This window comes from Bos indicus, chromosome 21 (genome assembly GCF_029378745.1).
Source record: "Bos indicus isolate NIAB-ARS_2022 breed Sahiwal x Tharparkar chromosome 21, NIAB-ARS_B.indTharparkar_mat_pri_1.0, whole genome shotgun sequence".
NCBI classification, from domain to species: domain Eukaryota; kingdom Metazoa; phylum Chordata; class Mammalia; order Artiodactyla; family Bovidae; genus Bos; species Bos indicus.
The window spans coordinates 27,129,511-27,155,044 of NC_091780.1; the positions used below are offsets into that span (position 1 = coordinate 27,129,511).

Consider the following 25,534-nt stretch of genomic DNA (forward strand, 5'->3'; position numbering starts at 1 on the left):
TGCATGCATGCTTAGTCTGTCCGACTCTGCAACCCCATGGACTGTACCCTGCCAGGCTCCATGGAATTCTCCAGGCAAGACTACTGGAGCGGGTTGCCATGCCCTCCTCCAGGGGATCTTACCCACCCATGGATTAAACCCGAGTCTCCAGCCCTGGCAGGCAGATTCTTTCATTGCTGAACCACCAGGGAAGCCCTATATTACTATAGCCAAGTATTAATATTATAAGAATCCTAATTTTCTAATATCTGTAGCTACTGACTGGACATGGAACAACAGACTGGTTCCAAATAGGAAAAGGAGTATACATCAAGGCTGTAAATGTATTTAACTTACATGCAGGGTACATCAGGAGAAACGCTGGGCTGGAAGAAGCACAAGCTGGAATCAAGATTGCCGGGAGAAATATCAATAACCTCAGATATGCAGATGACACCACCCTTATGGCAGAAAGTGAAGAGGAACTAAAAAGCCTCTTGATGAAAGTAAAAGAGGAGAGTGAAAAAGTTGGCTTAAAGCTCAACATTCAGAAAACGAAGATCATGGCATCTGGTCCCATCACTTCATGGGAAATAGATGGGGAAACAGTGGAAACAGTGTCAGACTTTATTTTTGGGGGCTCCAAAATCACTGCAGATGGTGACTGCAGCCATGAAATTAAAAGACGCTTACCCCTTGGAAGGAAAGTTATGACCAACCTAGATAGCATATTGAAAAGCAGAGACATTACTTTGCCAACAAAGGTCCGTCTAGTCAAGGCTATGGTTTTTCCAGTGGTCATGTATGTATATGAGAGTTGGACTGTGAAGAAAGCTGAGCACCAAAGAATTGATGCTTTTGAACTGTGGTGTTGGAGAAGACTCTTGAGAGTCCCTGGGACTGCAAGGAGATCCAACCAGTCCATTCTAAAGGAGATCAGCCCTGGGATTTCTTTAGAAGGAATGATGCTAAAGCTGAAACTCCAGTATTTTGGCCACCTCATGCAAAGAGTTGACTCATTGGAAAAGACTCTGATGCTGGGAGGGATTGGGGGCAGGAGGAGAAGGGGATGACAGAGGATGAGATGGCTGGATGGCATCACTGACTCGATGGACGTGAGTCTGAGTGAACTCCAGGAGTTGGTGATGGACAGGGAGGCCTGGCGTGCTGCGATTCATGGGGTCGCAAGGAGTTGGACACAACTGAGTGACTGAACTGAACTGAACAGAACTAATTTATGTGCTAGAATATAAATTAGTCAATATAAATAAATAATAAAAGAATAAAAATAAAATATATAATAAAATAAAAAGTAATAAAATAAATTAGAATTGTATAACAATAAAATAAGATTAAAAATAAAATGAAATAAAAAAACGTAAATCAGAAAATAGTTATGCATGATTGGTGTTAGGTGTCTGGGGTGCCTAGATCTCAGTTTATTTTTTCTCCCCTACAGAATTCTGGGAAGTACATCCAAAGGTCATTAACCAGCAGGGAAATGGGGTAGAGAATTTATCTGTGAAAGCAACCTTCACTTCCATGTAGGGCTTCCTGGTAAATCAGACTACAGAAAATTCCAGATCTTGGAAACTGAAGACACAGGTATAACTGTCATGCTATGACAGGCCCTGCACACAGAGGGAGGGAGGGCAGGTAGAGATGAGGGTGGATATGAGAGTGGATAGGTGAGATCCTGCCCAGGTGGTTTTACTGTATGAGCACAAAGTATACCAGAGAGAAAGAGGACTTGGTGAGTAAGGAGAGTGACCTGTCACCCTGTGACCCTGCTCCGTAATGAACCACGGGCCAATAGATGTCACTCATGCATCACCTGTGGAGAATGACTAAATCTGGGGAAAAGAGAGTAGGGGTAAATTTTCCAGATACAAATTTCTCTCCTTTAGAAGAGACATTGAAATGAAGATATTAAGGAAGATGTTTAGCTATATGTTAGAAAGAATGCCTGAGAATGAATTGGCCCACCTATGACTACAGAGCCCCACAGGGGCCTTCCCTGGTGGCTCAGTGGTAAAGAATCTACTTGCCAATGTAGGAGACGCAAGAGATGTGGGTTCAACCCCTGGGTTATGAAGATGCCCTGAAGAAGGAAATGACAACCCACTCCGGTATTCTTGCCTGGGAAATCTCGTGACAGAGGAGCCTGGTGGGCTACAGTCCAAGGAGTCTGACACAGCTGAGCATGCATGCACGCACAAGGACTATTACGATCACAAAAACAAAACAGGAACACTGCTTCAAAGGTTAAGATACCTTAGGGCAGGGAATGCCCCTTACTGACCACCAGGAGGCACCGTAGACCAAACACAGCTTGGCTGTTAGTCTATAAAGTCTGCAGTGTCAGTGTTCGAAGTTTGCAGTGTCAGTGTTAGATATCAAACCTGGCAGGGCTAGATACATACAATGGAAAATTATTCAGTCTTGTAAGGAAAGAAAAGGGACTTTCTTGGTGGTCCAGTGACTAAGACTCCAAGCTCCCAATGCAGGGGCCCAGGTTCAATCCCTGGTCAGGGAAGTAGATCCCTCATGCTGCAACTAAGACCTGATGCAAATAAATAAATATCTTGTAAAGTAATAATAAAAAAGGGGAGAAAATCCTGACACATGTGACAGTATCAGTGACCCATGAAGACATTATTCTAACTGAAATAAGCCAGACAGAAAAGGAAAAATATTACAAGATTCCATTTAAATAAAGTACTTAGAATAGTCACATTTATAAAAATACAAAGTAGAATAGTGACTTCCAGGGGAATGAGAAGTTACTGTGGAGTGGTACAGAATTCAGTCTGAGGAGATGCCAGGTTCTTCTGAAGACAGATGGTGGTGATGGTTACACCGCAAAGTGAATATACTTAACAATGTGGAACTGTGGCTACGTTCACAAAAATGACCGAGATGGTAAATTTTATGTTATAAATATCTTACCAGGATTTAAGAAAATCAGAAGCTCCCACTGTTGTCTTTGTGTGTTCAGTCGCTCAGTTGTGTCTGACTCTTTGTGACCTCACGGACTATAGCCTGCCAGGCTCCTCGGTCCATGGAAATTTCCAGGCAAGAATACTGGAGTGGGGTTGCTATTTCCTTCTCCAGTTGTCTTATACCTGCTGAAAGTCCAGGAGAAGGATGTACCTACTAGAACAGGTAAAGAAGGAAGAAAAACATGCTTCCAACAATCTTGCCCCTCCTGACCTTGGCTTCCTCCCCAAATCCTGAGTCAGCTTTCTATTTGCATCTTGTTCGCTCACTTATTTATTAAATGCCTACTAAGTGTTGGCCTTGAGCCAGTCACTGAGAAGACATTATGCTGGGGCTAAGCCATTTTCTGCACAGCTCTAGCTTCCTCTTGTCTATTCCAGTTGCTTTCCCTTAGCCACTCCTTCAGCCCAAATCTTTACAGCTTTCTTCTCTCAGTTTTCATTTTAATGAAAAATACTTTGGTTCACATCATATTTTAATTAAAAAAAATTTTTTTTTAATTTTGGCTACACCATGCAGTATGTGAAATCTTAGTTTTCCAGACAGGGATTGAACCCACACCCCCTACATTGGAAGCACAGAGTCTTAACCACTGGACCACCAGGGAAGTCACTTGTTAAAAAAATTTTTTTAATTGTTTTGGCATATTTTAATTTTAAAAGAAGGCCTTCCCTGATGGTGTAGTGGTAAGGAATCCATCCACTTGCCAATGCAGGAAACATGGGTTCGATCCCTGGGTTGGGAAGATCACCTGGAGAATGAAATGGCAACTTGCTCCAGTATTCTTGCCTGGGAAATCCCATGGAGAACCTGGCGGGCTATATATAGTCCATGGGGTCACAAAGAGTGTGACAGGACTTAGCCCTAAACAACAATAAAAATTTTTTAATGAGGATTAGAAATAATGGGTGGAGTTTTCTAAAGAAAATGCCCTTACTGCAGAGAATCCAGGGGCAGTCCCAGCCTTCCTCTGTTAATCAAGTTAGATGAAAATATGCTACAGCAACAGACAACCCTTGGATCTCAGTGGCTCCACAATGAGTTTACTTTTTGCTTATGTGACCTGTTCAGCACAGTAGAGGGGGTCTGCTCCATGGTCACCGAGGCTTATGGTAGTTGCACCACCTAGGACACAGTTTTCTGAACAGTTACAGCAGGGGAAGAGAGTGGAGAATTAGATTGGCTTTCCCCAGCCTCCATCTGAGACAGCCCACATCCCTACCATTGACATCTCAAGGCTCAGGACTGATCACATGGTCCCATAGAATGCAACTGGACTGTTTGGTAAACAGTACTCTATTCTAGTTTCTTTCTAAATCTCCCTATTTGTTTATTTTGACCACACCATGTGGCATGTGGGATCTTAGTTCCCCAACCTGGGATGGAACCCATGCCTCCTGCATTGGCAGTGGGGCGTCTTAACCCCTGGACCACCAGGGAAGTCCCTCTAGTTTCTTGACTCTGCTTGCACTATACGAATAGTGTAGTCGTGATGACCTGTTTTCCTTGTTGCCCTTTTTGGACTCCACTCTTCAGAAGAGGTCAAGCCCTCACATTATTTTGTAACTGTGCCTGCCACGGGGCCTGGCATATGCTAGGTGCCCTTTGTTTGTAGAGCGGATAAAAGATGGCAGAAAGTAAAGGGGACCCAGAGGAAGGTAGTCAGTACTGGGAAGGATTTGTTTAGGAAGGGGTGCCATATGTGATAAATGAAGCCAGGAGGGCCAAGAAACCAATTCCATCAGATTTTAAGAGCTAAACCAAATGTCACTGAATATAGTGGGATGTTTTATGTGTCACAGATCATTGTTGGCATTCAGAAATTCCAACAACGACAACCAAAGAGAGTGCACATGTAGAAGCAAAGTAGGACCCTAGGCAGCACCAAGTGGCTTTGGAAAAAAATCCTCTGACCCCAGAGCAGTTTTATGAATTTAAAAAAAACTGTGTGATGTGAAGGGAAGGGTCTGACTTTCTCAGTTTTCAGAACTAACTAAAACCAGGGTGCTATTCCTAGGTTACCTGGAAAGTCCTTGATTTATCCAGTTGTTTTTCTCTGATAGAGAAATAAAAAGGATCAACCCTACAGAATCACTGCTAGTTTAGAAAATGAGCAGTTTTATAGGCCTCAGTTTGCAAAGTAAGTAGGTTCATATAGAATGCAGAAGATATACAAGGACCCTTTAAGTTATAAGCAGGGTGACCATTCAAGTTTGTCTCTGTTGTTACTGGTTAATTTATTATTAACAGGTCTCACAGTTAGTCTCAAAACTGTTTGGACAATAAATTTCAAGGTCATCCATCCCAGTTAAAAGTGACAACTGGCTGGAAAAAGGTGACACTACGTTCTAGAAAAGGGCAGAAGAACAAACATTTCCACTGGCTGAAAACACCCAGCTTGTGCTGGGCTGGGCACCTAGACAGCCTGTTTCAGGGCTAAGAAGTGGGGGGACCCTGGGACCCTGGTGGGTTTGGGGGATGAGGGAAGCCTGGATGCTTCTAGCACTTCCTGAAGAGCAAGGGCTGGGTCAAATGAGGAGGTCGGCTGTTGGCTCCTTGCCCACGCATTTGCTATCTTCCTGACCTTGGGAAGGCGCATAAGGCATCTGACCATCACTTTCCTAATCTGTAAAATGGGGGTGTTTACCTCCGAAGGCTGCTTCTCTTATTTAACTGTTGGTCACTATTCTTCCATTATGCTGCTGACGACATATAAGTTATGGGAGGGCAGACTGTGCCAGTATAGGCTCATAATTCTCAGAGCTACATTCATGAGCCAAGTACTCAGGCAGTCAGTGCACAGTATCTGATTTCCAAAGGAGAAAACGGAGACTTGGAGAGAGAACTTGTATAAGGTCACACAACTCATACATGGCTGGGGAAGACTGACCCCAGGAAAAAAAAAAAAAGCTGGTTCAAAGCTCACGCTCTTACTATATAAGGGCTATTGAGCTGAAGGGAGGAAGCCGCCAGCGGCCAGCTCTGCTCTTCTCAGACACCTATCTCTAGGGCTCTTTGCTCACCCGCACAGTCCCTCCAGGATCGCACCCTGGAAGAGGAGCAAACACAACAAAGGGCGGAGGAGAGCCTGGCCGACCGATCGACATCCCACAAAACGCGATGACAGGACCCCAGCACACCACTCGGCGATGGTGCCAAGCGTCCTCCCTTCGGTCCAGAAAACAGGCCACCTTTGAGACTTGCTCCCTGGGCGGGGAGGAAGCGCGGAGCCCCCGGGTCGGGCTGAGAGCTTACGTAAGCCCAACCGGCGGCTGCGCCCGGGTCTCCCAAGGGTGGGCGCTGAGCCCCCGGCCCGGACGGGCCTCCCTCCGGCCCGCTCCCCTGCGTCTCAGCCGGGGACCACCGGCCCGGCGCCCGCGGCGTCCGCGCTGGGCGGGGGCGTCCTCCCGCAGCCACCCAGCTTCCCGGGGGAGGAGCAGCGCATCGCGCAAGCATCCGGGAGCGGCGGAGGGGGCGGGAGGAAGGGCGAGAGGAGGAAGCGGGATTTAAACGAAAGGCGGTGACGCCACACAAAAGATTTCTATAGGCTCCAGGGAGGTTACGGCCGAGGCGGCGGTGGCGAGCCCGGGGGCGAGGCGCGGACGGGAAGAGGAAAAGCTTCCAGCGGCCCCGGCGGGCGAGCGGGTGGCGGCGCACCCACGGCCGTGCTCCGAGGTGAAGCCGCGCGGGGAGAGGAAGCGGGTGTTTTCCCCTCTGCCTTTCGGCCCCCGCCCTTCCTTTCAGTTTCTCCCGGCTCGCTCGGAAGTTGGAGGTTGACAAAAATGGCAGGAGCCGGGGCCCGGGCGGGTCTCTGCAGCGCCGCGGGGACCTTCTGAGTTGACCGGGCCGCCGGGGAGACGCGCGCGGCGGCGTCCGATGCTCAGGGCCCGTGGTCCCGGGAGAGCTCAGCCGCTGCGGGCCCGAGGCGAGGAGGAGGCGACGGGGATGGACTCGCGCCGACAGCCTGCGGCGGGCCGTGGGGCGCGCGGTCCGGGAGGGCGTGCCGCCTCGGCTCCGGGCCGCGCTCTGTGAACCGGCGAGGCGGGAAGGGGCCGCTGCGGCGCCCGGCACGCCCGGGCGTGGCGGGCGGGCGAGAGCGCGAGCGGGGCGGCCGCTGTGCGCAATCAGTGCAGGCTCCCGCCCGACTGACTCGGCCGCGCCAGCACCGGCCACACCCTCGGCTCTGCTGCCGCCGCTTCCCGAGAGCGGGAGGCAGGAGATGCCCACGGGGCGGCCGTGCGTCCCCGAGGGCCAGCCCCGGCCGCCGTCGCGGGGAAGTGCCGCCCGGCGGGGTCTGGCCGCCTGAAGCCCACGTGCGCCGCCGAGCCCGAGGTGGCTGACAGCAGAGCCTGCTGGAGCCGCCGCCGGCGCTCCTCCCCGAGGAAAGGATTTTTATTTCAAAGAAAGGAAGGAAGGACAACTCCCAACTTCCCTCTCCCGCCCGCCCCTGCCCCGGCAGTCGGACCGGGCCATGCCCAGGAAGGCGGCGGCGGCGGCGGCGGCAGCAGCAGCCCAGCAGAAGGGACTTTCCTGGCACTCCGGCGACGAGGAGCGCAGACTGTGAGTTTGCTCTGCCCTTGTTCATGGTTCCTGCAAGCCCTCCAAGAGGCCGAAAGCTGCAGCCCCTCGCCGCGCCTCGAAGAGTCTCCTGCGTTCTGTGGCCCCCGGGCCCGCTCCGCGCCGCCGGGGCTCCGGCCGCCGCAGCCCAGTGCCCTCTGCCCGCGGCGGTGGATGGCATGATGGTGCGGGGAAGGCACCGCGGCCTTGGCCAGCTGAGTCGCGACGGCCGCGGGGGCGGCGGCATCGGCAGCGGCGGTGGTAGCGGGCTCCCCAGCGGCATGCCAGTGCCCCCCGGGCGCGATGGCTAGCGGCAGCGCTGGGAAGCCCAGTGTCGAGGCGGCTTCTCCGGCTCCAGCGAGCGCCGTCGGTGGGGCCTCGTCGCAGCCGCGTAAGAGGCTGGTGTCCGTCTGTGACCACTGCAAAGGCAAGATGCAGCTGGTGGCCGACTTGCTGCTGCTGTCGAGTGAGGCGCGGCCCGTGCTCTTCGAGGGCCCCGCATCCTCTTGCGCCGGCGCCGAGTCCTTTGAGCAGTGCCGGGACACCATCATCGCGCGCACCAAGGGGCTCTCCATCCTCACCCATGACGTGCAGAGCCAGCTCAACATGGGCCGCTTCGGGGAGGCAGGGGACAGCCTGGTGGAGCTGGGAGACCTGGTGGTTTCCCTGACCGAGTGCTCCGCCCACGCGGCCTATCTGGCGGCCGTGGCCACGCCGGGCGCGCAGCCCGCGCAGCCGGGCCTGGTGGACCGCTACCGCGTGACACGCTGCCGCCACGAGGTGGAGCAAGGCTGCGCCGTGCTGCGCGCCACCCCGCTGGCCGACATGACCCCGCAGCTTCTGCTCGAGGTGTCGCAGGGCCTGTCGCGCAACCTCAAGTTCCTGACGGACGCGTGCGCCCTGGCTAGCGACAAGTCCCGGGACCGCTTCTCGCGTGAGCAGTTCAAGCTGGGCGTCAAGTGCATGAGCACCAGCGCGTCGGCGCTGCTGGCCTGCGTGCGCGAGGTGAAGGCGGCGCCGAGCGAGCTGGCGCGGAGCCGCTGCGCGCTCTTCAGCGGGCCGCTGGTGCAGGCGGTTGGCGCCCTGGTGGGCTTCGCCACCGAGCCGCAGTTCCTGGGTCGCGCGGCGGCCGTGAGCGCCGAGGGCAAGGCGGTGCAGACCGCCATCCTGGGAGGCGCCATGAGCGTGGTGTCGGCCTGCGTGCTCCTGACCCAGTGCCTCAGGGATCTGGCGCAGCACCCCGACGGGGGCGCCAAGATGTCGGACCACAGGGAGAGGCTGAGGAACTCGGCCTGCGCCGTGTCTGAAGGCTGCACCCTGCTATCTCAGGCTTTAAGGGAGAGGTCTTCGCCCAGGACTTTACCGCCAGTGAATTCCAATTCTGTGAATTAGCACCCCCCCCCAATCCTCACCCTCATCCCCTCCCTGTTCCATCCCCCCAACCCACTCCCAGGCTAAAGGAAGATAACATATTCTCTGCCCTTTTCCATTTATACCAAAGAAATCAACGGTGAAGCTTCCCCCCTACCCCCCGCTCCGTTAAATGCTCGTGAGGAATCTTCCAGAAGGCAGGGCCATGCATACATGCCATTTATGCACGCATTCTGAGGGCCCCTGTGCCCCACCAGCCCAAGCACAGTAGGGACCAGCAGGTGGAAGATGTGACATCTGCTAGTTGCGGGGTTAACCCCCGCCCCCTACCCCAGCTCCCCTTCCGGGACTCCTCAACTAAATTTTATTATTAATTGGGCAGGAAGGAGGTCATGGGTTCATTTCTTTTTTGGTCTTTTATTTTCTTCCCTAATTAAAAGGTTACCTCAGTTTTCACTCCTTAGACATGGATGTAGCTACCTTTTGTTTGTATGTTGTTATTTTTTTAAGCAGTCGTGATGGATTAGGCGTATACTTGGTGTGGAAAGAGTATGACTTTGCCATGTGATTTGCAAATGGGGGGAGAAAGCTACTGTGAGTGTGTGTTTTATTTTTTAATTTACACTATAGAGTGATCCCCCCCGCCCCATGTCAAGTTTTTACCTTGCATGTACTGGAGTATTTATTTCATCTATTAAAATGTTATGTTTCTCAGATTACTTTCTGCAATGATTGTTGATTTTTTAATAATTGTAATGTTGCAGGCTGCCTGTCATTCCTGGAAAGGCACCCTAGAAAGGTTTCGCTTCAGTTAATAGTGAGGTGGGTCCCCTTTATGCTTTTTCCTGAAGAGTTAACTTACTTGAACAGCCTAGAATTCAAGAGAGAATTGTTTGTAAAAAAGAAAATTGTCCCCTTGTAAAGGCAGGGGACACATACAATGGTTAGATTACCTATAGTGCTAGGTTGGCTGTTTGGGTTTTCTTTGTTTTTTTTTTTCTGTCTTCTAGTTTCTCCTGGAAAGTAATTTTGCATCCATTGTTCCCGTCTCATCTTTCTGTCCTAATGAACAGGGTTCAGGCTAACTGCAGTCTGATTTGTATTCCGCCTGTCTTTTTCAGATTAAGGCTCTTGCTAGTCCCATGTGGAATGCATGTACGGGAATCCGTGTGTGGACCTGCAAAAGTACTGTATATCAAATGAGAGTATGTAGACAGGTCTGTTCAGACAAGAACCAACTGCTCTTGATTTTAGAAAACCAAACAAATGTAGACTGTTCTAGAGTGTTCAGTGGAGGGGGAAGAATTCTGAAAAGAGTGGTAATAACTTTCTAGACCCAGGGCATGAAGGCAGGCAAAGGGGTTATCTTTGTGACCTTGGTTTAAGATACGCCCGGGTTGCGTGTATGTTGTATGCTTTGTTCAGTGAAATCTGGAATTACTTTAAGGTAGCGGGTCCTTTCTGCAGACAGTTTTAAGAAAAAAATATTGGGGGAGAGGTGTATGGTTTTACTGAACCTAGCTAACTTTTGAACATTTTCCCACTGAAAAAAACAACACATGTATTTGCTGTGCCTATCCTCAGAGAGCTATGTGGATAAAACTAGTACATGCTTTAAATTTGCTCAGTTTATTTATTTATTTTTTCTTGGGATTTGTTGTGCCTAAACCTTTGCAGTTGCCACAGAGCTGAAAAGAAAAAGATTTTTCTACTGTGATGTGTTAGAGAGGAAAGTTATAGTGGTTGTTTTTACTTGAATGACTGTATTTATTACAAGAACATTGTATTCAGCATGTAGAACCTCTTTAAATCTATGTTGGGTTATTTTACTCCTTGAGCTTCTCTGAAGTAAAGTGGTTGAGTGTATACATTTTTAAAAGCGGTCAAGGGAGCTGTTCTTTTTCTCTCTTAGATCCTGGTAGATTTAAATTTCTGAAGTCTATAAAAGATGAAAATGACCTTGAATGCTTATTCCTCTCCCCCGGCCTTTTAAGTCTGGATTGGTCAGGTTTAGGAAGCTTTTAAGGGGAGAAAACCTACCAAACCTATGTGCCAGTGACAGTCCTGCTTACATATAGGAATTTTTACTTACTTTTATTCATTGGATTTCCACAAGTAATGCTGACATTTATAATTGCATGTTTCCTTTAGCCTGTGCAGATCACAAAGAGTCAACTGAATGGAACATAGTAAAATAAAACCAGAGCCAGAAATCTGCAAATTTGGTATCTGATTAGGAAAAAAAGAATTGCCAATTGTTCCTTGGACTCATTCCTTGCAGAAGCAATTTTCAGGACAGTGCAAGCCAAAAAAAAAAAAAACAAAACACTTTCCCTATCTACTTGGATGCAGTTAACTAGCTAGTCACCAAATTAATTTTGAAACTTCTTTTCCTCTTAGCCAAGTGACCATTGCTTTTAACGTTTCTGTGTATTAAAGATTTTTGGACTTGTAGTTGAAATCTCTGTCGACTGAAATTGATCAAAGATTCCCTTGTGTGTTGACCTCTTTTTTTCTCCCTCTATCTCTAAGATAAAGTTTAGGATTTTTCATCCAGCAGGTGGCTTAAAGTGAATTCCACTTGTATTTTTTCAACAGGCTTCAGGAAAGTAGAGTGAGGAATGCACAGTATCTCTGTGTGTCTGTATCACTTGGTTAGCTGGGCACAAATCTTTGATATTTTAACTTTCTCCTGATATATTGCTGCTGTTCTTTAGTCGTTAAGTTGTGTCCAACTCTCTTCCAACCCTGTGGACTGTAAGCCTGCTGAGCTCCTCTGCCCGTGGGATTTCCCAGGCAAGAATACTGGAGTGGGTTGCCATTTCCTTCTTTAGGAGATCATCCTGACCCAGGGATCAAACCTGAATCTCCCGCTTGGCAAGCAGATTCTTTATCACTGAGCCACTTGGGAAGCCCACTTCTCCCAATGTACCAAGCAGCTAAACTTGTTTTTTAAATAGCCCTGATTTTGTGAAAGCATCTCAGACCTATTTCATTGGGTTTAATAAGGGCAGCAGAGATACTGGTTTCAGGAATAAAATCACAGTGGCCTGATTTTTTTTTTTTTCCCCCCCATATTAAACCACCCTAAAGTTAATTTAGACAGCTATCCTTGAGCTCTTCTGACTTCTGAGGGCAAGTTTTCTTAAACACGGGCTTAATGGGCACCATCCTGACTGAGAATGTTGGAAACCTTCCTTTGAATGGTCCTAAGAGAAGGAAATGATTATGGCACTGTTCTTGGAACAGAAGCCATTATTTATGACAGTCAACCGAAGTAAATGGGACAAAAGGCTTTCAAACACAAGACTTCACTAGAAAAAAAGCATAGCTCTGTCTTTCCATGGTTGTTTAAGCTTGGCCTTTTTCTGTTACTCTTTCTGGGTTGATGTTAGGAAATGCAAAAATTACGTGTTTATGTGTTTCGAACTCCAACCTCATCTCCACCCCAGTTTTTTTTTTTTTAGTCACGTTTCTAAAAAATATCTAGAGTTCATAGTTCTGGAAGCATCATCTAAACCTGATTGGTTATTTTGCAGATACTTTTTTTTTAAAGCTGGCATAGGGATCTAAAATATTTGACAGTTTGAAGCAGCTAATTTTAACAGAAACACCTGTTTGTTTTTTTTTTTCCCAGAATGAATGTGACTATGGTAACATGCAGATCAGGCAGAGGATTTGAAAAATGCCTGCCAAAGCCTCTTCTGAGCTTTGCTCAGTAAACAGAGAGGAGTTAGAGAAGAAATCTTTGAAGCCCTAAGTGGTACTTTCACCATCAGGCCATCCCCTGGCCCGTGGGTGCTTAGAATTCTAACTCCTGGAAGAGCCATGAAGGAACCCACCTCGCGTTCCAGGGTGGACACAGGTACCTGTGTTCCCTACAGGCAAATTCTTGTCTTGATTGAAAAAAAAATTTTTTTTTCTTTTTTTGCATGAGTATGTGTGAAATGAATTGGCTTCTTTTATTGAAAGCAGGGTTTTTATTTGGGATCATTTGTGTCAGTGAGTTGTCTGGTTCCACTCAGTGGCAGGGGTTTAAAGATTGGATTGATCTGATGCTGCAGGGAGAAAAGTGTTACTTGTATCTGTGATTGGGGTTGATTTAATTGAACTGTAAAGCCCCTTCAGGTCAGGGATTGTCATACTTGGCATATGTGCATTTGTTTTTTTTAAGTAAATGTGTGTCAATACCTGTCTCAAGTATAGCCAAGTGTGAAAGTGTTAGTCACTCAGTTGTGTCTGACTCTTTGCAACCCCTGTGGACTGGGGCCCGCCAGGCTCCTCTGTCCATGGGATTTCCCAGGCACGAATACTGGAGTAGGTTGCCATTTCCTCCTTCAGGGGATCTTCCTGACCAAGCGATGGTACTCCGGTCTACCTGCATTGCAGGCAGACTCTTTACCATCAGGCCACTAGGGAAGCCCACTTTTTTTTCTGGAAATGAAAGTTACAATGGGCCTTTGTTCAGCAACTGTAGAGCAGGGGACCAGCAGTATGTGCCAGCCACTGTCACAGGCCCTGGGGTCCAGCTCTAAGGGGGTCATGGTTCCTCCTTTTGTAGAAAGTCAGGTGCTGCTCCAGACTTGATCAAGGGACTGGCAGTAACATCCCCATCATAATCCTGGGCCCTACCTCTGGCCTATTCTGTCAGCAACATGGGGTGTGGAGCAATCTGAGTCTCCCCCAGCCTTCCCAGGTGTTTCTGACCCAGGCCCAGTCTGCAAGGCCTGCCGGTTCTTTTTTATTCCCTATGGACCCTGTAAGATCTCAGTGCTTCTGTATCAGGAGGTAGCCGCATTTCTACAAGTTTCTTGTTTGCTCAGGTGGTTTTTTTTTTTTTCTCCTGGATATTTCGAGCCCTTTTCTTCACTTAAGATAATTTAGGCTCTCCTGCCAATTTGGAATTGGCAGGTTTTTCTTTTGGGGGTTTGTGTGTGTGTATGTGTATACAAGTACAGAGTCCTTGTTCTCTTAACTCCCTTTGGAGATGAACTGAAGTCATGTAATAGTAAACTGGCAACTTGGCTTTCTATGTTTTTGCATGCTGTTGACTCTTGTCCTAGAAAACTGGAACTAGCAGACAACCTAATTAAAAATCAACTCTTCAGCTCTTTGGCTGCCCAAGAAAGAACACTTTGCTCTTGAGTTTGTAAAGTACTTTATTCAGAACCAAATGAAGCATACAGACTTATTCCAAAACTCATTTTAGGGAAAAGCCAAAGTTTGCAATATACTCAGGAAATATGTTCTTGAAGCCCAGTCATGCACCAGGAATTAGGAAGATCTTTTAGATCCTTCATATTCACAAGGGTGGTCCTGGGAGCTGGCTTCAGCACCAGCAGATAGCAGAATCTTGGCCCCACCCTTGACCTACCCAGTAATACCTGCTTTGTCAAGATCTCCATGGATTTCTGGGCACACTCACTTTGAGAAGCACTGCTTGGGGAGATAATATGTAGCCACCATGGCCAAATCCTTGCTCTGCTCTTGACTGTGGGAACCTAGGCATTTACTATGTTTATTTCAATCTTTTCTGTTTATCATGTGTGTTCATGTATGTGATGTAACTGGCTCCTTCCAGCAGTCTTGTGAAGTAGGCAGGTATTACTCACTGTACGTGTCATCTAAACATTTGTACTTCGGTTTTCCTGTTGTGAAAAATATTTATGATGAATTCCCATGAAGTGCAAGACCTCCAGAGTAGTCCTATCCACTTACAAGATGATCGAAAATATTATCTGAAACACTTTATGTTAAAGTCGGTTTCCCCTAAGGATCTTCTTTTTTACCCTTCCGGTAACTTGACACAGCAAATACATTGTGATGTCCTTGAGGAGGGCGCAAATAAAGAGCATAGCCCTGTCTTCTAAGTCTTCTGTTATTCTCTGGGGCAAACCTATCCAGATTCTCGGAAATGTTGGATGTCTAAAGTTCTTCAAAATGTCAAACTTCCAGGAAGTGTTTAAATGCTATTTAGGTTTGTTAGTACAGTTTCATTAATAGCAAATATATTTACTGATTTCAAGCTTTATTCTAAGTATTCACTAATAACTTACTTTATTTATTTTTTTTGCTGAAGTAGGACATAGAAGACTTTTTAAAAAGTCCTCTTTTAGGAAAAGAAAAAATGTAAGTAGCTCAGTTGTATCTGACTCTTTGTAATCCCATGGACTGTAGTCCACCAGGCTCCTCTGTCCATAGAATTTTCTGGGCAAAAAATTGGAGTGGGTAGGCATTCCCTTCGCTAGGGGATCTTCCCAAGCCAGGGATGGAACCTGGGTCTCTTGCACTGCAGGTGGATTCTTTATCACTGAGCCACCAGGGAAGCCTCTATGCATTCAAGGTTAATGAGCATATTGCCCTGAAAATTTTTCTGCCAAAATTGCAGTATATCACCTAATGTGGTTTCTGACTTCCTTCTAATTTGCCCATTTTTTTTTTTCCACCTGTGCCCCCTGCAGTTCAAGTGTGGAGCCCCAAGCACTGGACTGCCAGGGAATTCCAAATTTGCCTGTTTTAGATGGCAAAGATACTGATCCAGTAAAAAATCACACATTGGTTGCCTTAGGTATAGGAGACCTGCCTTCATGTCAGACCCCTAGAAGTTAGATATTACAGGAAACATAGGTCAGTTTAGTGCTTACTGAGGCCCTTTCCATTTCAACTTTGGCCATCTGCTTCCTGTTCTAAAATGAATGGGTAAGTCATTCCAGTACCTTCCTTGAGATAGAATTCTGATATAAAAGTTTTTCTAAAAGTTTGCTTGGAGGCTAGGTTTTACTTAAATGTTCTTTCGGTAAGTTCCATGATAAAAATATTTTTAAAAACATATGTATGATTCTAGTTTTATCACTTGGAACTTCATTTTAAGGTATGTAGGCATTTTAGTAATGCTGTGAGAAGTTGTCCATAGAACTGACAGAAATAGATCATCTGATATTTCACCTGTCTTGATGGAGTCATGTTGTTCATATTGTTTAGTCACTAAGTCATGTCCAACTCTTGTGTGACCCCATGAGTTGTAGCCTGCCAGGCTCCTCTGTCCAGGCAAGAATACTGGAGTGGGTTGCCGTTTTCTTCTAGAGGAAATTTTCCCAACCTAGGGATCAAACCCATGTCTCCTGCACTACACGCAGATTCTTTACCAGTGAGCCACCGGGAAGCCCACCTTATATAAGAGGAATGACAAAGCCACACAGCATTCCCAACAGACCCAGAAGCCCCATCCTTTGTCATCCTCAATAAAATCAGTTTGTGATGTGGTTTGTTTTCCAGCAGAGATGTTTTCCAAGTATACCTTCCTTTTGTGTTACATCTATGTGGCTACAGAAAACAGACCTGAAAAAGTGTGGCTCCCAAAGGACTCATTGAATGAAGAGTAGGATGTAGGTGTTGCTGTGATGCACCAGAGCATCTTCCCTTTTAGACAAAGTAGATGGATTCAGTATCATGGGGGTTGATTCCTTCCTGGGCATCTGAGGATTATTCACTTTTAAACGCTCCAGGGAAAAGTTTTAACTATATATATATATATATGAAAAATAAAAGTCCTTTTCTGGAGCAGCCAAGGATTTGGTGTCCACAGCAGGTTCTGGAACCAGTCCCCCACAGATGCAAGAGATTACTGTGTTTGCAAATCTTTGACCTCCAGAGTACCTCATTTAATTTAAATAAAATATTCTCCATGTAAGCTAAAGTCCTTCCATTAAAACCCATCATCCATGTCAGCAAGATAAGCAAGCAGGTATTTAGGTAGATGGGGCTTTCCAGGTGGTGCTAGTAATAAAGAACCTCCCTGCCAATGCAGGAGACAAGGGACTCAGGTTCGGTCCCTGGGTCAGGAAGACCCCTGGAGGAGGGCACGGCAACCCACTCCAGTATTCTTGCCTATAAAATCCCCTGGACAGAGGAGCCTGGTGGGTTATGGTCCATAGAGTCACAAAGAGTTGGGCATGACTCCTGTGACTTAGCACAGCATAACACATTTAGGTGGATGTGTAGGTAGACGGGTAATAATCAGAAGGTGGGTTACAAAATAGAGCCTTGTTAAGTCTCAGGGCTGAGAAACTAGATGTGTTTCTACCTTCTTAACACTTTGAGAAGTGAATTCTGCAGTGTCCAGTGGAAATTCATTTCAGTTTTTTGAAGCATTTCCTAATTGCCTAACCTAAATTGTTCCTCCTCCACTGTTCTGGCCCATTTTTTTTCCAGCTGAAAAGAGAACGGCTCCCATACTGCTTAGAGAAGATAGGACATTAATTAATGCCTCAGGGGATGTTAATTACTGGGACTCTTCACACATCTCCAGTGGCCATTTCTTAAGACTGATTCTGTCCTGGGAGCTGGGAATATGGAGATAAGCTTAAAATACAGAACAAGTGATAGAAAGGGAGTACAGATTACAGGAGTTCGAGATAAGCACCATAAATACTGTCAATGAGAATCCTCTAGTTTAGGTCTTTGGCTATTTGTGATCTTTGTAGTTTCTTGTTATTGTTCAGTAAGTTGTGTCCAGCTCTTTGTGACCCCATGGACTGTAGCACATCAGGCTTCCCTGTCCATCACTATCTCCTAGAGTTTGCTCAAACTCATGTCCATTGAGTTGATGCCATCACATTCTGTCGTCCCCTTCTCCTCCTGCCCTCAGTCTTTCCCAACATCAGGCAGGGTCTTTTCCAATGAGTCAACTCAGGTAGCCAAAGTACTGGAGCTTCAGCATCAGTTCTTCCAATAAATATTCAGAGTTGATTTCCTTTAGGGTTGACTGGTTTGATCTCCTTGCTGTCCAAGGGACTCTCAAGTGTCTTCTCCAGCACCACAGTTTGAAAGCATCGATTGTTCTGCGCTTAGCCATGCTTATGGCCCAACTCTTTATTGTTCCTGGAGTTGAACAAATTCGTGACCAGGGAAGAAGGTTGGCATCAGAACTGGTCTTTCCTACTCTCAGTGCCAGGTGACTGCATATAATTTAAGTGGGGACTTCATGAAATTTATTTTTGGTGCTGCTGGAGGGTAGTTTTCAGTTAGAGACTGCAGGTGCCTTGAAGAGTGGGCTTTATTCCAAGGCTTAAGGGTCATTTTCTTTTCTGCTTGTTAATTCTGAGTAGTGTTGATGTAGGGTGTAAGGCTGTTCTGGACCAGCTTTGCTCTACTGAAAGTAGAACAGCTTTTCCCCCCTTCATTCACTGCTGGCCTGGCCTTGGATCAGGAGCCCTAGGTGGGGCTGCTGAAATCACCTTACCTGCAGAGAAGTCCTGGGCCTGGCTGCCCACCACCTTTGGAGATCACCTAGCTCTGAGCTTACCTGGTGGGTTAGACAGTAAAGAACTCACCTGCCAATGCAGGAGACCTGAGTTTGATCCTTGGGTTAGGAAGATCCCCTGGAGAAGAACACCCACTCTAGTGTTCTTGCCTGAAAAATTCCATAAACAGGGGAGCCTTGTAGGCTACAGTCCATGGGGTTGTGAAGAGTCAGACAGGACTGAAGCAACTAACACCACTTTCACTTTTGAGCTAAGCTGGGGTACTTGAAGATGCATGTGGCTGGGAATGGAGCTGGCTAACAGATTGGAAGCCTTCCAGGCAAGAACTGGGACTTTTTCATTTCTGTCATCCTTAGCAGGTAGCCAGCATACTCAATAAACGTTTGTTCAATGAAAGAAGCAAGAGCCAACATCTTTTGAGCCCCTGTGTATGCGAGGAACCTTACATTGCATCTCTCAGTCCTTAACACTTTGAAGTGTGAAGAGTTGTTCTCCTTTTACAGATGAGGATGTTGAAGTGAAACCGCTTGCCCAGGGACACAAACTAGAAAAGAGTGGAATAAGGGTAACAATCAAGTTCTGTCTGGTGGAGCCTAGCATTCTCAGCCACTTGGCTACAGAAAATGAATGAATTTCTAGGATGGAGTCCCTCTGCCTATTGAGGTTGAAATGCTCACCAACTCCATTAAAAAAGGAAAAACACTGTATTAAGACTCCCAATGCAGTGGGCACAGGTCCCATCCCTGGTCAAGGACCTAAGATCCTGCATGCCTCGTGGCATGACCAAAAATTTAAAAAGCGCCAAACCCCTAAACTCTACCAATGACAATTTTTGTAGGTTTCCTCCTGAGCCTTTGGTCTGAGCCCTTTTGCAGAGGGCCCTGGTTGCCCATGGCTCCCTTATAAAGTCTCAGCCTTTCTACCAGCTGCTCAATCCTGGTGTCCTGGAGGATGCTCGGAGATCAACCTCTGCTTTGCCTTGTAACCTCCACTTGGATTTCTCAAATACAAATATCTTAAGTTATTGACCACTTGCAACACTCCATGGTTTCTCCATTGACTTTAGGATAAAAGCCAGGCTCCTAATTGAGAGAGTTCTAGATGATCTGGTTCCTTGCTCCCTGCAGACTGCATTCCACCCATGAGAGCACCTGCAGAGTCCCTCTCGTGTCATTCTCTTTACCTGAGCTCTTGCACAGCTGTGTCTTCTTGGACAGTTCATCCTGCACCCTGCCTTTCTCCCCCAGCCTCTGACTCTTCTAGCCTGGGTGGCACCCCACCAATGAGTCCTTGTGGTACCTTTGACTTCCCTTCTATTGGTTTACCAAGTTCTTGTAATCCTCTGTTTACTTATCCATGTTCCCAGTCTGTATCATCGGATGGTAGAGTCATCTTTCTGTCTCCAGTGACTAATGGAGTTGCCTAACACAAAGTGCTCAGCCGACTCTGCAATCCCATGGACTGCAGCACGCCAGGCTTCTCTTTCCATGAGATTGCTGGAACAAATTTAGCATTTCCTACTCCAGGGGATCTTCCCTACCCAGGGATCAAACCTGCATCTCCTGCATTGGCAGGCAGATTCTTTACCACTGAGCCATCTGGGAAGCCCAACACACAGTAGGCCCCAATAAACATTTTTGCATGAACAGATGTGTTGGTGAGTCATATCAAGCTTTTAGAGAAGAAGAGCCCAGAAGTAAAAGACTTCATTAGCTTTTCTCTTTGTCTAGGTCCCTCTTCGTCAGTTACCAAGTTCATCCAAAATTTCCTTCCTAGAACCCTGAAGATCTGTTTCTTCCCTCACCTGCAGTGCCAGGACCCTAGTCCAGGGCCTCACTGACCTGCATATAGACGATGCTGCAGAATGTATCTCCCTGGAGATCGGCTGCAGCCTGGACCTCTCAGCCAAGGTTGGCCTGCTTTCCTCATTTCCCTGCCCATCACTCATGCCTTTCTGCAGCAAATTGGAACCCTAAAGTGCACCTTCAAGTAACCAATACATGTATGCGTGTGTGCTCAGTCATGTTCGACTCTTTCTGACCCCATGGACTATAGTCCACCAGGCTCCTCTGTCCATGGAATTTTCTAGGCAAGAATACTGGAAATGAGTTGCCATTTCCTCCACCAGGGGATCTTCCTGACCCAGGCACTGAACCCACGTCCCTTATGTCTCTTGCATTGGCAGGCAGGTTCTTTATTGGTAGCTCAGCACATTTCTTGAGTACCATCAGTGTGCCGCAGGACTGATCCACTGTGGATAGGACTGGGCTCCACTCAGGCTGTGGCCACCATCGCCTGCTACCTCCAACTCAAGCCACTGTTATAGTATAACAACTCAGACAATCCTGTGCCCTCTTATCCCTAACTCTGTGCTTTTGCTTTCGTTGGCCTCTACATGAACTGTCTCTCCCATCCTTCTGAATCGTTACTAACCCCTTGAGTGCACACTGCTTCCAGGGTCCTAGGATCAGGACTCTTGGCTGCCATATAAGGGTGGCCCAGGCACTCAGGACCATTGAAGACCCTCCAGGGATTTGGGTGGATTCTAAGGGGACATTTGAGGGGCCCTGGGTGGACCACAGTCTCTTCTCTGTCTTAACCTCAGAGCCTAAATTTGGGCTTTGGTTTGTGAGCTGCAGGAGTGGTGCCGACCTGGTGAGGATTCACTTTGCAGGGTGGTACTTGGCCCAGTGGGGATGTGGAAATGAGGCACCACTTGACGAAATGAGGTGGTGTTTTTTTTTTTCCTTCCCACAAACGGACTTAGAACTGTATTCCCCAGGGAGCCCTTGAAACCAGCGTGAGAATTGACCGAGGGAGTGAGTTCTGGCTTTCAATCCCATAATTGTTATGATACAGAAATTACTCACGGCTTGCCATAATCAGGTTTGGGCTATAATAGTGTACTTAAGCAGAGCTCTGGGGTGGGCGGATGCTCACCAGCATCCTCTGCCTACGTCTTTCCTGCCCAGGCTCTTATGAGTGGAGGCAAAAAAGCTAAAGCTTTAGGGAAGAAAAATGGGGTGCTGCCCCAAAACGCTGCTGGGAATGGGGGCCACCAAAAACCTCAGGGGCCGCAATGTCAGCAGCAAACACATGGTCCTCAGGGTTGAATTGCCTTTTGATACCTAACCCTTTGAGTTGCTCAGTCACGAAATCATGTCTGACTCTTTGCGACCCCATGGACTGTAACACGCTAGGCTCCTCTGTCATGGGATTTCCCAGGCAAGAATACTGGAGTGAGTTGCCATTTCCTCCTCCTGGGGATCTTCCTGACCCAGGGATTGAACCCACATCTGCATTGGCAGGCAGTAGCTTCATTAATTTTGTTTCTTTTTGCACTTGATTGTTGACACTGTCTAAAAATATAAAATGATGGCTGTCTTATCAAAATTAAAGGAATGGTTTAAAACAAAGGCATTCTATCTATTTACTTAACTTTTCCCTTCCAGCAAGGACGTTCCAGTTTCAGTGGAGTAATAAGCAGATAGGGTTACCATGACCACGGTGAATTGCCATGACAATTTCGACAAACACTGAACTGAGTTGATCGTGTCCCCTTTCTGGTGACGTGACATGGATCATAAGAGCACTGGGTGTGACTGAACATGGGTGTGGCCAGAAGCCTTTTGTCACAAACTGAGCAGCTGTGGTGTGGGGCCTTGGTGTGATGGTCTCCAAGTGACGTGGCTTCTCTCAGACTGTGGGGTCAATTTTGAAAACTGCAGAGAAGACTAAGTGAAAAGAATAATGTTGTCAATGGTCTCACTTTAAGCATGTAAAAAACTCACCACAGGGCTCAGACATGATGTAGGGTCTGGTTCCCCAGGCAAAGGAGGAATCACCATTTTCAGTCTGAAAGGGTGACTGTGAGCAGTTGAAGTCTGTGCTTTCATTTTTATATTATTTGTGTGTGTGTGTGGTTAGTTCATTTGCTAGAGTTATATCACATACATGAGGACTTCCCCAGTGGGTCAGTGGTAAAGAATCCGCCTGCCAACTGCAGGACACCTGGGTTTGATCCCTGGGTCTGGCAACCCACTCCAGTATGGTTGCCTGGAGAATTCCATGGACAGAGGGACCTGCTGGGCTACAGTCCATGGGGTCCCAAAAGAGTTGGACATGACTGAGCACACACACACTCACACACACAAACATCACATCATACCACATACACAGACAACAGAACAGCTTTGTTAAGATTGGATTCTGAAAATGAATAAAAAAGAAAGACTGGATTCTGGACAGATGTCATACTCATTCACCATTCTGTACTGGTGGAAGGCTGTGCTTTCTGTCTTTGCACTGCCCTGCCCTCTCCCCAGACACTCCAACTCTTTCCTATCCCAGGATGCCTGCATCCTGATACTCAGAGATTAGCCCCTAGCAGCAGAGGCAGGCTTGCTGACCTTCTTAGAACAACTTCCTTGATTTCTCAGAGGGAAGTTCTTCTCTGCTCACTGCCTGACCGCCTGACCCATGGCTGCCTCTCTTCCTATCCAGTGGACCCTGCTAGTATACCAGGCTCCTCTCCACTGCCAGCCTGGATCTGCTTGAGCCATTTCAGCCAGCAGCTCCCTCCCAAAGCCCCACCCTGGGGTCAGGCATCAGTGATACAAAAGACCCACTCCCTAGGCTCAAAGAAGATTGATGCTTGTAGAACATAACTTGCACTTGGGTAGTGATCCCTGAAACCCTCAAATCCTGGAAGGCTGAGGAGTAAACCTGAGGTGGTGTTTGGGGGCAAAACATATTGGAACAGAAATCTGGACTCAAAAGACTTTCCTGATGGTCCAGTGGTTCAGACTCTACACTTTCATTGCAGGGGCAAGTGTTTGATCCCTGATTGGGAAACTAAAATGCCGTATGCTGTGTGGCTTGGCCAAAAGAGAATAAAAAAGAAATCTGGACTCAGCAGCCCTTGAATTACTCAACAAGCATCTCTCTGCCTCCCTTTATACTTATAAGCTCATCTATTAGCATCAGTTTCAGGCCTTACCCCCTGCTACCCCCACCAGAAGGGAAGATCTCATACTCAGTTCCCTGACAATCCACCAACTCATAACTGAAGGTGATTTTAAAACTGTATTAAGATTGTACTTGGTGACTTGTCTTCTAGAAGACATATACTCTGTCCCTTGAAAGTCGTGGTGGCTTCTTCTGGAGTTGGGGTGGGGAGTCAGACTGAACATAACTCTGTCTTTATAAATAGGCCTTCCTTATGGACATTGTTTTTTTTTTTTAATTTAAATTTATTTATTTTAATTAGAGGCTAATTACTTTACAATATTGTATTGGTTTTGCCATACATCAACATGAATCCACCACGGGTATACGGACATTCTTATAAACATGCTCTGACCTTCACTATTGAAGATTGGGGAAATATGTGAATTATACTATAGATGAAATAACTAAGCCTTGCGGCCTAGATAAAATTGGGCCATGGGAAGAAGTAGAAGAACATGAGAATTGTAGTAATTTGATGCTAACGGTTACATCAAAACCTTTGGTTCTGATGCTAAAGTCAGAACCACTGACCTTGACCACTCATGCAATATTTTGAGTTCTAGGGTTTTTCTTTAGGAACGTGTTTGAGTTAGTACAATCATTTTTGAAAAAGTATATGTAAAAATTCTTTCAAAGGTAAATCCAAGCAAAGAAGCACTTCTAAAGAGCCATGACATACCTTGTTATAACAAAACCACTGCTTAGTTTTATTAATAAATTTATTGTTGGGGTTTCCCTGGTGGTTCGGTGATAAAGAACCCACCTGCTGATGCAGATGGGAACCCACTCCAGTATTCTTGCATGGAGAATCTCATGGACAGAGGAGCCTGGCAGACTGCAGTTCATGGGGTCACAGAGTCAGACATGACTGAGGGGACTTGGCATGCTTGCACACAGGAGTTCCACAGTGATGCTGATGCTGTGCTGGGGTCCACACTTTTGAGAACCTCTGGAGCAGGCCCCCATTCTCAACTTTGGCTGCACATTGGATTCACTTGAGGAATTAAAAATATCTGTACATTGATGCCTGGGTTCTACCAGTGGAGATTCTGATTGGATTGTTTGAGATACCTCGGGTATTGGCATTCATAAGAGGGGCCAAGTGATGGGGCAGTGTTTGAGAAATACTGGACTAGGTCACAATTTAAAACTGAAAATCATTATGTCTTAACCACTAAAGTTTATTTCCTGGGACTTCCCTGGTGGTCCAGTGGTTAGGACTTCCCCTTCCAGTGCAGGGGGTAGGTGTTCGATCCCTGGCCAGCGAGCTAAGATCCCACAGGCCTCTCAGCCAAAACTAAAGCAATGCTGTAACAAGTGCAGTAAAAACTTTAAAAATGGTCCATAGCAAAATTAATAAATTAGATGTGAATCTTTAAAAAAAAAACGTTAATTCCTCATCCTAGACACAGGTTTGATCCCTGGGTCCAGAATATCCCCTGGAGGAGGGCATGCCAATCTACTCCAGTATTCTTGTGTGGAGAATCCCATGGACAGAGAAGCCTGGTGGGCTACAGTCCATGGGGTCACAAAGAGTTAGACATGACTGAGCACACATGCATTCAAATAGGATGTGGAGAAGAGGGAAGTGTTGCGGTCCACACAGTCCCTCAAGCACCCAGGCTGGTGTAGTCTCCACCATCAAGTACTAATGATCTCTGTTCCTGCAGCAGAGAAAGAAGTAGGCAGCTAGTTCTTCAGTGATTCAGCCAGAAGTGACTCAAAGTGGCTGAGCAGAAGTAGTCATGTGCCCTAACTGTGAGAAGCCTAGGAATACAGAGGAGCACGTGTCATTTGGGGAGCAGTTAAGTTTCTCTGGCGTGTTGATCGTTCCCTGGTGCAGTGAGATCTGGTCCACATATTCTAAAAAGTAGCTTCTCCATTGTTCCTTTTACAGTGACTTTTTTCTGTCATAAAATGCTTACTGTAGACTATTTTTATTTATGTATCACCATGCTGGGTCTTTGTCGCTGCTTGGGCTTCCTCTGGTTGCAGAGAGGTGGGGCTACTCTTCCTTGCAGTTCGTAGTCGCATGGGCTCTAGAGCGCAAGCTCAATAGCTGTGGACCTGGGCTTAGATGCCCCAAGGCATGTGGAATTCTCCTGGACCAGGGATTGAACCAGGTGTTCCTGTATTGCCAGGCGCATTCTGAACCACTGAACCACCAGGAAAGTCCCACCGTAGACAGTGTAGAAGACACCAAAAAGTCTAAGGAAAAGAAATCCCTATAGCCCACTACCTAGGAATAAGGGCTCTTTGTTTCTGGTGTGTATCTTTCCAATAATTTTTTTATACATGTTCTTTAACATGGTTACTTGTTTTAAAAACATTATTTTGTAAACTCTTCTCTTAAT

General features: G+C 46.9%; 2 protein-coding genes across 2 annotated transcripts in view; both read left to right on the forward strand.

The window, feature by feature from the left end:
* Positions 1 to 25,534, forward strand: part of CFAP161 (cilia and flagella associated protein 161) — a 138,426-nt gene that overhangs the window by 8,200 nt on the left and 104,692 nt on the right. The gene's annotated exons all lie outside the window — the stretch shown is intronic.
* Positions 6,524 to 9,623, forward strand: TLNRD1 (talin rod domain containing 1). Its single transcript, XM_019983830.2, has one exon. The coding sequence runs from the start codon at positions 7,840 to 7,842 to the stop codon at positions 8,926 to 8,928; it is 1,089 nt and encodes a 362-aa protein (XP_019839389.2). The 5' UTR covers positions 6,524 to 7,839; the 3' UTR covers positions 8,929 to 9,623.

Bases quoted from the DNA above. Each gene is read 5' to 3' on its own strand.
- TLNRD1 (XM_019983830.2), top strand. From the start codon at position 7,840: ATGGCTAGCGGCAGCGCTGGGAAGCCCAGTGTCGAGGCGGCTTCTCCG.